Below are 12062 nucleotides of genomic sequence, written 5' to 3' on the forward strand. Positions count from 1 at the left end.
ATCTCATAAAATACCTAATAAAAAAAATACACATTCGTATATTGTTTGTCCACCGTAATTTTAAGCTCTTGCATTACACATTATAATGGGATTTAAATATATTTAATATCAACGCAATTTTAAACTTAAATTCCAAATTCTCAACCCTAATCGAATCGTTAGAATCAAATTCTCTCATTCCAACAAGGTAAAAGAAAAAAAGATCGATGGAAAGAATCAAATCAAGAGGAAGGAAAAAATAAAGAAGGGAAATAGAAATTAAAGAGTATTTCCCTTGAGCAATAATAATTAAAAAAAATTAAATAAACAAGGATGAAATTTGATAGTGGATTGTAAAATGAAAGATCATGGAGACCCCATTTGGAATTTTAGCTTTATGGATTCTGAAAACTTTTATTGCAATAATGATGGATCTACGCATTTAGTATAGTTGGAAATTTTTTGTATAGTTATTTTTGCATCTTTCCCGGCCAAAACATTGGATAAATAATCGTTACAAATTAATTATTAGGCTGCTGGACATGACATCAATTGCCCTTTATATGTTGCGAATGAGCACACAAGCCAAATGTTACATCTGTATTTAATTTATTAATTGATTTTATTTATATATGTTTTTTTTATATATAAAAAGGGTAATCATTACTATTGCCTGCAATCTTTATAAAATATTAAATTCTCGAATTTATGATTAGTAACAGACAAAAGACTGTTTCAGAGAAATTATTGATCTGAATATGACATTTCATCCTGTGATGGAAACTTGGATTAGAGTCGAGCCACAATTGAAAAACCTTAGTCTAGTTATTATATACTTTCAATTTCAAACTTGGTAATTATAATTGTCTAATAGACTATTAATTTCAGAATATGTATTTTGTGAGACTGTTTCACGAATCTTTATCTGTGAAATGGATCAACTTTACCGATATTCAAAATAAAAAATAATACTCTTAAAATAAAAAATAATAATTTTTCATGGACGACCCAAATAAGATATTTGTCTTACAAAATACGATCAGTGAGACTGTCTCACACAAATTTTTGCCAAATTTTTAGCACACCACGCTTTATGTTACTATTAGAAATGGAGTGAGTCTCATGTGAGACCGTCTCACGGATCATAATCTGTGAGACGGGTCAAAAATACCCATATTCACAATAAAAAATAGTACTCTTAGCATAAAAAGTAATACTCTTTTATGGATGACCCAAATAAGAGATCCGTCTCACAAATAATACCCGTGAGACCGTCTCACATAAGTTTTTGCCTTAGAAATGATATCATTTTGACAAGTTAGTCTATTTTCTATCGAAAAAAATTCTTCTCAAATTCCAACATTAAAAGATAATGTGAAATCTTTATATTTTAAGGAAAATTGAAATCATTTGTTGATGATTCAATAACTAAGAATTAAATATATCATAAGGATAGAAACACTGGAAAAATCTAATTTTGATATTCATATGTGAGTTTTCCTAGCTAGCTTTGCAAGATCAATGATCAAGCAAAATTAAATGTCAACCTAGTCACTCTTTTTGTCCGATTCTTGAATGTGCTATTATCTTTTGCCTAAAAGCAACCGGCACTTGTAATCCAAGAAAAGTGTGGCGCACGAAATTGTACGAGTAGGGGTTGTTTTTCATATTGGTAGAGCTTAAGTGGATCGTCTCATGAAAATGGAGATAACCCCACATACATGCACCATTCGGATAAAATAAATTCAGATCTGGTACAAACATTTTTCAAACGTCGATGGGTCGGCGTAGTCGTGATTTTTAATAGAAGAAATGGGTTATCTTTTAAAATTATGTCTCCGGAGATGAACGAAATTAAATATGCTGAATTTCACAAGTGGTTATCATTTGCATTGGAAGGACTGAAACCATATCCCTCTGCAAAATAAATATGGCTATCAAGGCTTACAATTACTAAGAGTAGGGGGAAAATGACCAAAAGAACACCTTTGCTACATGGCAAAAATTAAACTATCTGCATCATGAATCGAGTTGAGTTCGTCACCTCGTACCTGGTAATGGACAGCCTTTACATACAACAAAACTCCATCTTGCGCGACAAGTAATATCATTCTCAAGCTACCAAATTGGGTTCCCCAAATGCATGGCTCTCGACTTGGGAATCGAACTTCAAACTTTTTGCAACATCGAAGAAATGAGCCACTGCTTCCTCGGGGGTACCAACAAGAACACCGTGGCCAAGATTGAGAATATGGCCCCTCGTTCCTGCACACTTTACAACCCTGACATGCCATACAAATCTTATCAGCTTTCCATGGAGGCAAAGAAGTTTAATAAAATCGAGCTCAATTTGTTGCATAAACACCCTTCAGTCAATACAGATGCTGATGCATTTTTAGGTTGGGTTAAATGTCTCGGTAATGCTAAGGATGGAAGTTGATATATGAAAACATTCAACTTTAAAAAAAAATTCTTATTGAGTTAGGCCTTTTAAAATGCTTTTAAAACAAAACTAGAAGCATTTTTATGTTTGAGTTTGTGAGTTAAAAAAAAAACTACTTCTAATTTTCAAATAGCGCTTAAGCTGAAGCAGTCAAAATTACATTTTTTTGGCCGCAAGATTTCAGTTTTTACAGTCGATATTCCGATCCCAAAAGCTTGAACCAAACATCAACATTCAATCAGAAAGTGATTTTAAAATAATAAAGTTTTTTAAAAAATAAATGCTAAATCAGCTGATGTTCTTTTGACAAACCTTTCGATTTCATCCGTCAAGGCAGGAAGAGGAGAAAATAGGTAGGCCGGGTCAACATTTCCTTGTATACTGATATCATTTCCTAGTCGTCTCCTTCCATCAGACATGTCTATGGTCCAGTCAAGCCCAATCACATCAACTCCAGTATTTTTCATTCGTTCAAGAAGCCCGCCATTTCCATTGATATAGAGCACAAGTGGGGTTTGTGGGCAGTTTTTCTTTACTATGCTTACGATCTGCACAAATAGAGGTATTCAGAAAGGGGACGGGGAAGAAATTTGGTGCATGCATCAAAAGCTGAAATGTGATCACACTAAACAAAAGAGACACCAGAAAAATGGCTGAGAGCTGAACTATTTTTAAGGAAGAGGTATAGTACATCTTCAAAAAATTTTGAAACCTTTTTAACTTGTCTTGTTTTAACCTATGGCAGTAGATGAAGCAAATGTTACCAGATAAGAATCTACATAGTTTTACAGTTCTGTACAAATCTGATACTATTTATTAAAATTAATAATAGGTATAAAAAACTTCAAAATGGGACAATAAGACAAGAATTCCAGCAATGCTGAGCCCTAAAACCAGGCAATTCTCAAACTCAGAAATACATTAATACGAAGCTCAAGAAGATGAATCATTAGTCTCTTCGGGATCCAAAGTTCATGATAAAAACAAACAAAGAGAAAATAAAGAAAAAACATGGACAAGACACGAAAAAGAAGTCACCTCATCAATATAAGGTTTAGACCATTTTTCCCACATATCAGGAGGCAGTTGGCCGCCCCAAGAATCAAATATTTGTATGCAATGAGCTCCAGACTTCACTTGGAATATGATATATTCGGTTATTGCCTTTGCCAAATGAGATAGAAGAGCTCTTAGCAAATGTGGTGCCGTATGGCACATACTCTTTATAGTTGTATATGTGCGAGTTGTCCCCCCTTCTACTATATAAGTAGCAATTGTCCAGGGAGCTCCAACAAAACCCAAAACTGCAGCTTGTTCCCCCACCTAGAATCCAAAATAATAACAATAGCGAGAATGATAACAACACATAAAATTAACTTTTCAAAAAGAAATAGGATCCATATTCTTTCAAACTAGTAAGAAGCTGTCAGCATAAACTAACAAGTAAATGGAGGATGATCACTATCACACCTGTTTACGCAGTATCCTAAGAGATTCTCCGACAAATTGTAGTTTCTCCAAGTCAATTGGGTGTAATGCTTTCAAACCCTCTTCGGAGCGAATGGGACTGTGTATTACTGGACCCCTGATCTCTTCTATATCAAATGGAACTCCAAATGCTGGTAGAGGAGTAAGTATGTCAGAGAAAATAATAACTCCATCAGGCCGGAAAGCTTCCCAAGGCTGCAAAGAAATTTGCACAATGAGATCAGTTGTCTCCGATCTCTCTCTGAAGGATGGGTATTTCTCTGCTAGCTTTCTATAAACAGCCATATACCTTCCTGCTTGACGCATCATCCATGCAGGAGGTCGACTAACTAGATCTCCTCTTGCCGCCTTGACCAAAAGAGGATCTGCACTCCGTATGGAAAAATCTAAAGTAAGACCAGTGATTCCATGTATTACAAAATTGAAAACAGAGGCAAGTTCCAAATAATGCTGCCATAAACAAACTCGATCCAAAAAAACACGATTCAGGCAGCTACTCAGCTAACATTTCCCAGAAAAAAAACAGGTGAACAAGCAAGTACAAAAATTAGTCACAGAAAAATAAAGACCACCTGAAGAGGATGGATAAAAAAATATTATGCCACCACTCAAAAATCTTAAATATGAGATCATTCAAACATTCTCAAATCTCAAGTCAATGAGATGGCAAACTACTTTCAGGCTATCAGTGTCATTGCACCTCATTCGTTCTTAGCAACGTCAGTATTTTGAAAGGTGGGAAAGTTCCATCATTCACACTCAACAAAAAATGCATGAGTCTAGGAGTTCATTCCACAACGGTAAAAACATCATCTTGCAATGAATATGTAAGTAATTTGAGTACAAATTTATCGCAATTACTCGGGCATATGCATACAACCAGATCATAAATCGCCAAACCATATATCTCTATTTCTGGGGATCAAATTCTCAGCCTTTAGAAACAATTCATATTTGTGTATTCCACCTCAAACAATAAAACGGTGACATAATAATTCAGAGTCAGTCGACAAAAAATTATGCTCCGACAAACAAGAAGGTCCGGAAAACCAAAAAGGTGTTGAAAATTGGAAGACATGAATGACTCGGGCTAAATGATAATTAAGACACCTGACGAAGTAACGGATGCGCGAGGGGAATTGAGTTTATGGGGTTGCTTGGCCTTCTTGTGGGAGAACACAACTGCACTGGCATTGTTACTGGGAACCAAATTCAAATCCGTAAACAAGGTCGACGATTTCCAGCTCAGAGCCAGGTTGCAATAATTGCAGTGGGCACTGCACAATCACAAACAAACTCGTAAATTGGCCGAATTGTACCGATCGAAAATGAACCAAATCTTTTGCTAGAGAGAGAGAGAGAGAGAGGTTGCCTGCTTAAAGTGGAGAAGCCCATGAAAACGTGTGATTCCTTGTGCTTCTCGCTGAGTTTGTTTTTCCTTATCGCTTCCCTCTCTCCGTAAAGCAACGAGTTCTCTTTATTTCGATCCTCACGTTTGACCCATCATCAAAGTTACTCTCGGATCTTTTTTATTGTTTAATTTTTATTTTCTTTATAATTATCATTGACAATTAGTGATCCAACAATTTTGAGAAAATCAGGTATTTTGTGAGAAGATATTACGAATTTTTATTTGTGAGATGAGTCAATCTTACTGATAATCATAATAAAAAGTAATACTATTAACATAGATGACCCAAATAACATATTCGTCTAACAAAATATGACCCGTGAGACCGTCCTCACATAATTTTTTACCTTTTGAGAAATATGATGAATGTTTTGGATTTGTATCATGGGTGTGGCTGAAAACACGCATTTGGTGTTGTGTATTTTTTACACAAGATGATTATATGATGGATCTCACAGTGTCAAATGAAATTAACAAATTATTAGACAAAGTGATCATCTCATGTAAAAAGAGCACAACACTAGATTGTTTGAGCAACATAAACCATAAATGATAAAATAATAAATAAAAACCGAATAATATTTCATGAAATAGTGTTATAAAGCAGTGTTATAAAAAAATTTTGTTTAAACGGAAAATTGAAAAACTTTTTAATCTTAAACTTGACATTTACACACTTAGTGCGTTTTTAGGACATTGTTTTAAATTGAATTTTTGTGTATAAAAAAACTAATAAAAAATACTGTAAAAAGAATATATATAATTTATCCCAGAATCCAGTTTGTCAGTGTAATTCGGATACAGTTCGAGGATGCAACTTCCAACCCCAATGTTCCCTCAGACATTAAACCCTCCTTTTCCCCCCTTTCACCTCTCTCTCGGTAGAATTATCAACCCTTTTTTCGAAACTATAGCCCCGATTCGATCGTACCCCAAGACCCCCAAACGCCATATAGTCTGCTCCCTGACGCCTAACCGACGATTTCACGGCCTAAATGCCAGTGTTCGGCCGGACTTCCGCTCATTTGCTGGTCGGAGCAAAGGGAAACAAGGAGGCTCCTCTTCAGGTCGTATAGAGGGAAACGCGGAGCTCCGTAGAGAAGCCAAACGCAATGCACGCCGGAAAAGCAAGAAGCTGGCGGAGAACCTATTCTACAGGTTGAAGAATCCCCACAAGAATTACCCTGATAATTTTTCGGAAGAGGAGCTACAAATGATTGGTCTAGGATATGATAGAATGGTGAGGTTTATGGATCAGGATGACCCAAATTTGAAGCACCCGTATGACTGGTATAAATATGGTCAATTCGGACCCTACTCATTGGCGTGGGGTAGTATTAGGCGACCCAATTCGTGGTAGCTTTTCGGATGAACGTGTGACCATGATTGGCGAGGTTAGGGATCAAGAGGAGTGGGAAAAGATTGAGCAGTATGATATGGCCGTTGATTTTCAGAAAAGTTTGGATGCTATGGACAAGAACAAGAGATTTAGGTATTATTGGGTTTTTGTAAGGCATCCAAGATGGACGATCTCGGATTTGCCTTGGCAGCAATGGACTTTGGTCTGTGAAGTGGTGCTTGAAGCCGGGGATCAGAGATTGGATAAGTGGACTTTGATGGGGAGGCTTGGGAACAATACGAGGACCATGATCACTCAATGTGCAGCCTGGATGAGACCGGACATAATATATGTTAACAGGCCAGTATACCAGTGTAGGTTTGAGCCTCAAGAGGAATTTTTCGGGGCATTACAACCGCTGCTTGATCCAGAAACTGAGGAGGATTTCATGTTTGAGCTGGAGAATGATGATGGAACGATGGAGCTGTGTACATACTTTGGTGGTTTGTGCAAGATGGTGAAGGTGAACCCCAAGGCTTTCGTGGATGATGTGGTGAATGCATATCAGAAGTTGAGTGATGAGAAGAAGTCAAAATGTTTGGAATTTTTGTTGAGTAATCACCCTGTGTTGTTGTTACATCCATATACCAAGGAGTGGAAGGCAAAGTTGGAGGAACTTGAGTTGGGGTGTGATGCACCTGATGAAACTGATGATCGTGGTGGCAACCTTGGTGAGAATGATTTCGTACTGGATTGGATTGAGGATGATGATCGTGATGAAGATGAAGTGAGTGAGGATGAAGAGGAGCCAGATGATTTAATTATAGACACGGAAGGAGATGGAGATGAGGAGGTATTGGGATTCCAGGAGGACGAGGATACTGGTCCAGAAGAGGATGCCTCGTATTGGGACGACGAGTTTAAGAAGGCCATGCGTAGCAATGAGGGTATGGAAAAACTTGTAAAGAGAAGTATAGAGACTTCTAACAAGTTTTATGAAGAGCAGATGAAGGCAATGGAGCAACGGAAGGAGAAGGTGGAAACCGTTGGGGACGGAGATGAAATAGAAATGAGAGGAAAGAGGGCTAAGGTCGGCCCCGAAGAATGGAAGCGTCTTGGCTATGGTCCATACAGAAGGAGGGTCAAGAAGAGTAAGATTCCACCTAGCTTGTTCCTACGTGCAGCAGTTCGGCCATTCACTTACAGGAATCTTGTAAAGGAGATTGTTTTGACGAGGCATGCTATTTTGGAAGGTGATATTGCAACGAGGAAATGAACCCTTCCCTTGCTGGTGTTGGCACTTTTTGATAGATTGTGATCAAGCTATTCGGATTTGATCAGGATTTAGTTGATCTCAAGGAATGCTCACAGGTAACAAAGTGGAGCCTGTACAAATCAAGTTCTAATGTCTAATGCTGGATGATCTACTCAAACTCTAATCACACTTATTTATTTAAGTTGTGTAGAATTCCTTCTCGCGACTTGAAATATATGGTTGATGTCTGGAAATAATGAAAATAATTGCAGGGAAGTGCAAAGTGATGATGAAGCATAGTAAATTCTAGTTATAGAATCACTTATTTGGAGTCTAATTGTGAACCATTTTGAAACTGCTGAAGCTGGAAGTGGAAAACGGAATCTTGGATTCATGGGTTTATTCTTTATTTTTCTGAGATATTCATTTGGTACTGCTTTTAGAATCAATGTCCTGAGTGTGTGGATCACAGCTAATTTGATGCTAATGAAAATTTTTTACTGCTTAATTAATGTTTATCTTGGTGTGTGAAGATGCGTTGTTAGGTGCTTGGGCTAGTTTGTGTGACATTCTTCTTTTTCCTAAGTTGCAACTTTATCGACACGATACTTTCTGAATCGTTTTAACATTCCAATATGATGCTGCGTCAATCTTATTTTGTTGTTCATAATTATATCCCTTCTGTCGCCAACACAGGGATAAATAAGGCCGTTCGGAGGAGAGGCAGCACCTCGTCGAATGCCTGGGAAGCATGATGAAGATGGAATTATTTTCTTCGGTTAAAATTAGTCTGTCTGTTGTTGAAAAGATAATCATCTGCATTTCAACTTTAACCCTTTTATAATTTGTGGTAGATAATCAAGTCGTCTGATTTTTCTCCCACAGTGCTGGTAGCTGTGTCCCTGCATTTCATTTCCTGTAATAGTTCTATACACATGATACCTCTCGATTTTCTGCCTATTTTGAAGACGCTGATGGATTGCAATACTTTTTTTTTTCTTTAGCATTTCTGCAATATTATTCCATTGTTTGGTTAGAAGAAAATAAAAAATTATACATATTACAAATACACTAATAAACCAAGGAATAGATTCTAAATATTCCATTGTGGTTAGAAGAAAAGGCACCATTTGCTGATCATCTGTTCCAAAACGAAGAGGAGCTGAGTTTCCAAGTGCATCATTCTTTTCAAATACTTCAGTATTGTTATACCATGATCGAGATATGCACTCCAAATTATCTTAAATTAATTATTTTAATTAATAATAAACTTAACTATATCTATTTAGCTAGCTAATCCTTGTAATAATAAAATAATAGACCCCTTTAATAATTATCAGAATAAATTATCGATCTACGAAAGAAAAACAAATAAATAACTCAATTATTATATAACAAAATATATATATTTATAAATCTATATATCTTGGTCCGACCGGTATATCACATATATATAATATAATATTTAGCTTATGATATTCTTCTATCCGCAGTCGTGGTATGTGTCAAATTGGACTAATTTATACATTAATGAGAGCAGCGGCAATTAACGGGAGACGCGTATAAAATTCTCGAAAACGTGTCCATGCAACCCATGCTTCCAACACATATGTTCTCATTTTAAAAGAATTTTTTTCGCTAATTTGTGAAAGTTTATGTTGTTTTTGATTTTTTGGTTTTAATATTTTTTCAAAACAATTAAATTTATCGGATATTGTTCACTTTGAAATTGATATTATTTTATGTGGTTCATGCGATAATAATAAAACTTATATTATACATATTAAAATATACATAAATAAAAATAAAAGTAGACGACAAAATTTGTCCTTCTGTTATGAGGTATTAAAAATCGTATTGCTTTATTTTTCTCAGTATTTTTATCATATTAATATGAATAATATAAATTTTATTTTATCTACATATGCCACATAAGATAAAAATAAGTACTAAATAAACGAATTCAATTGATTTTGTAATTTCCGAACAAAAAAACTACAAGTAACGAAAACAAAACTTAACAAAGATTAAAATCCAAAAAAAACCTAATTTATATTACTAAAATTACAAATTTTCCTTATTTTAACATATTTCATGCATTAACCAGCTGTATGAGACCTAAAGATTATTTTTTCCCTTGAAAAAACACATCATAATTAATTCAGACGTAAAGAATAAGTCTTATTAAACGATCTCGCGTATATATTTCTATAAAACACATCAACATGTCTATATTTAAAATAAAAACTGTTAATATTAAATATAATATTTTTATATATATCAAGTCGGATCAACAATCTATCTTATAAAATTGACTCGTAAAAATGTTTACATATATATTTGAGATCATGCAATGACTGGCAATATTCTCTCTTCGAGAACATTGCTAGAACAATATATTTCTAGATTGAAAAAGAGCGTTGCGCCATTACATGATAAGTAAGATTAAGATATTAAGTTAAATAATGTTATTGCCTAATATATGATCGACGATCTTGTTCTAATCCCCACCCACGAATCCCAAAGTGGAGTTCGGCGGCGGCAATAAAGAACTCCGCCGCCTGCTTTGGCGTCAGCAGCTCCACCAAGTTCTTGATAGTTTTCAGCCGTAGCTCATCCGCTTTTACCAAGATTCCGGCAAGCCTTTCAATTTTCCGGTCGATGTCGTCGTACGTTCCGGCCAAATAATTCGCACCCTCCTAATCAATTGAAGAATACAAGTTAATTAAGAAACTGACACTTAAAGAAACTATACATATAACGAAAATATTCTACATGAACACAATCGAAAGGTGGGGCTAAAATGTTTGAAATTTTTAAGAGAGCAACAATAATTGTATTTCGAAATCCAAAATTGAAACTCGAACTATTTGTACTTAAAAAAAAAAAAAGAGTAGAGTTTACATTAGAAGCATTTTGCATGATAAAGACTGAAACTCATGAGTTTAATGAATTAATATCTTGCATGCCTGCCACTCGGAGAGCTCGTCAGTTATATCGTTCTCTTCTTGCACAGTCTCACATTGAAGCTCACTGACACGGCGGAATTGTCCCGGAGAAAGATCACCTAGGTCACCGGTACCGCGGCCACGGAGAATATCCACCACATGGGACTCAAAAAGAATGCTAGACTCGGAGTAGATGAGGTGGAATGCGGTGGTGGGCCGCCACCCAGCTATCCAATGGAGCGACCTCTCTAGGACGGAAGTCCACGGCGCAGAAAAGAGCGATAAAACGTCGTAGTTGGCGGATGATGACTTGACTCGGTAGTATTCTTCATAGTGAAACATTAATTTTTGAACCAGATTCCGTAGCTGGTGGTGCTGTTCCTCTGCGGTGAGCGTCGGCAGCGCTTGGCGAAGCTGCAGCTGTAGCTGCCAAAGCTGCTCGATCCATGTGTTGTAGAAGCTGTGGAAACTCATCGTGCCCGACTGTAGCCACCGGCTTGTTCGTGAGATATATAGAGTCGGGAATGGTCGTGGCGGCGGGAGGGTGGATCTTAACGGATGGAGAGGGCTAAGTTTGGTGACTCAGTGGCGCGTGCCTCATACCTGGAAGAAAGCCATTTGCCATTTCCTGCTTCCTTGGCAACTCAGCAATATATTTTTGACCTTCTCATTTTACAATTATATGTAAATTGTTTTTTTATTACAATCGAGGCGGTCTCTTGTTTAACGTGAATTCGAACCTGTCTTCTAAAAGGTAATATATATAGATTTTTTTTATTTTTTAAATATTTTTAAAAAATTATTCATAATATTTTTCAATTATTTTTTATTAGATAAAAAGAAAATTTTGAGTTTTAATCTAATATAGAAAAATTATTTGAAAAATCTAAAGATAAAAAAAAAATTAGATATTTTGATTGAAAAAATCGTCGAGACGTTAAATGATGGATGATCATTTCTCTACCGTCTACTATTTTTATAGAACACTCGTTTCAACTCACATATTTCGTGGAATAAAAGTTTTTGTCAATCTATTTTTTATCTAGCTAGAGAAGTTTATGCTCTTGTATGATCACCAGGACTGTTGCCAATTATAAAAATGAAAACTTTTTGGGCATTTTTATTTTGTTTTGTTTTTTTTATTTTATTTTATTTTCAAAGTTGAATTATGTAATATATAGTAAATGTTGGTAATCTTA

General features: G+C 35.7%; 3 protein-coding genes across 3 annotated transcripts; 1 reads left to right on the top strand and 2 right to left on the bottom strand.

Annotated features, from left to right (window-relative positions):
• Nucleotides 1-1824: 1824 nt before the first annotated feature.
• Nucleotides 1825-5422, bottom strand: LOC140838488 (uroporphyrinogen decarboxylase 1, chloroplastic). Its single transcript, XM_073204844.1, has 6 exons — nt 5283-5422; nt 5021-5187; nt 3893-4275; nt 3461-3745; nt 2735-2970; nt 1825-2261 (listed from the first exon to the last, which is right to left on the bottom strand). The coding sequence occupies exons 1-6, from the start codon at nt 5303-5305 to the stop codon at nt 2093-2095; spliced, it is 1263 nt and encodes a 420-aa protein (XP_073060945.1). The 5' UTR covers nt 5306-5422; the 3' UTR covers nt 1825-2092.
• A 670-nt stretch (nt 5423-6092) lies between these two features.
• Nucleotides 6093-8918, top strand: LOC140838486 (uncharacterized). Its single transcript, XM_073204837.1, is given in 3 exon segments — nt 6093-6642; nt 6644-8031; nt 8612-8918. Coding segments are annotated over 2 exon segments (1803 nt in total). The 5' UTR covers nt 6093-6132; the 3' UTR covers nt 7937-8031; nt 8612-8918.
• A 1294-nt stretch (nt 8919-10212) lies between these two features.
• Nucleotides 10213-11520, bottom strand: LOC140838495 (protein DOG1-like 3). The gene is made up of 2 exons (XM_073204852.1): nt 10885-11520; nt 10213-10614 (listed from the first exon to the last, which is right to left on the bottom strand). Exons 1-2 carry the CDS (start codon nt 11335-11337, stop codon nt 10384-10386), a joined length of 684 nt encoding a protein of 227 aa, XP_073060953.1. The 5' UTR covers nt 11338-11520; the 3' UTR covers nt 10213-10383.
• Between the last annotated feature and the right edge of the window lie 542 nt (nt 11521-12062).

Source organism: Primulina eburnea, chromosome 8, assembly GCF_022965805.1.
Source record: "Primulina eburnea isolate SZY01 chromosome 8, ASM2296580v1, whole genome shotgun sequence".
Lineage (NCBI taxonomy): Eukaryota > Viridiplantae > Streptophyta > Magnoliopsida > Lamiales > Gesneriaceae > Primulina > Primulina eburnea.

Excerpts from the sequence above, each read along its gene's own strand:
- LOC140838488 (XM_073204844.1), bottom strand. The coding sequence starts at position 5,305 with ATGGGCTTCTCCACTTTAAGCAG. Across the intron at positions 4,276-5,020 it reads CGCATCCGTTACTTCGTCAG|ATCCTCTTTTGGTCAAGGCG; the intron begins GTGTCTTAATTA and ends TACGGAGTGCAG. Across the intron at positions 3,746-3,892 it reads TTAGGATACTGCGTAAACAG|GTGGGGGAACAAGCTGCAGT; the intron begins GTGTGATAGTGA and ends TTTGGATTCTAG.
- LOC140838495 (XM_073204852.1), bottom strand. The coding sequence starts at position 11,337 with ATGAGTTTCCACAGCTTCTACAACACATGGATCGAGCAGCTTTGGCAG. Across the intron at positions 10,615-10,884 it reads ACGAGCTCTCCGAGTGGCAG|GAGGGTGCGAATTATTTGGC; the intron begins GCATGCAAGATA and ends TCAATTGATTAG.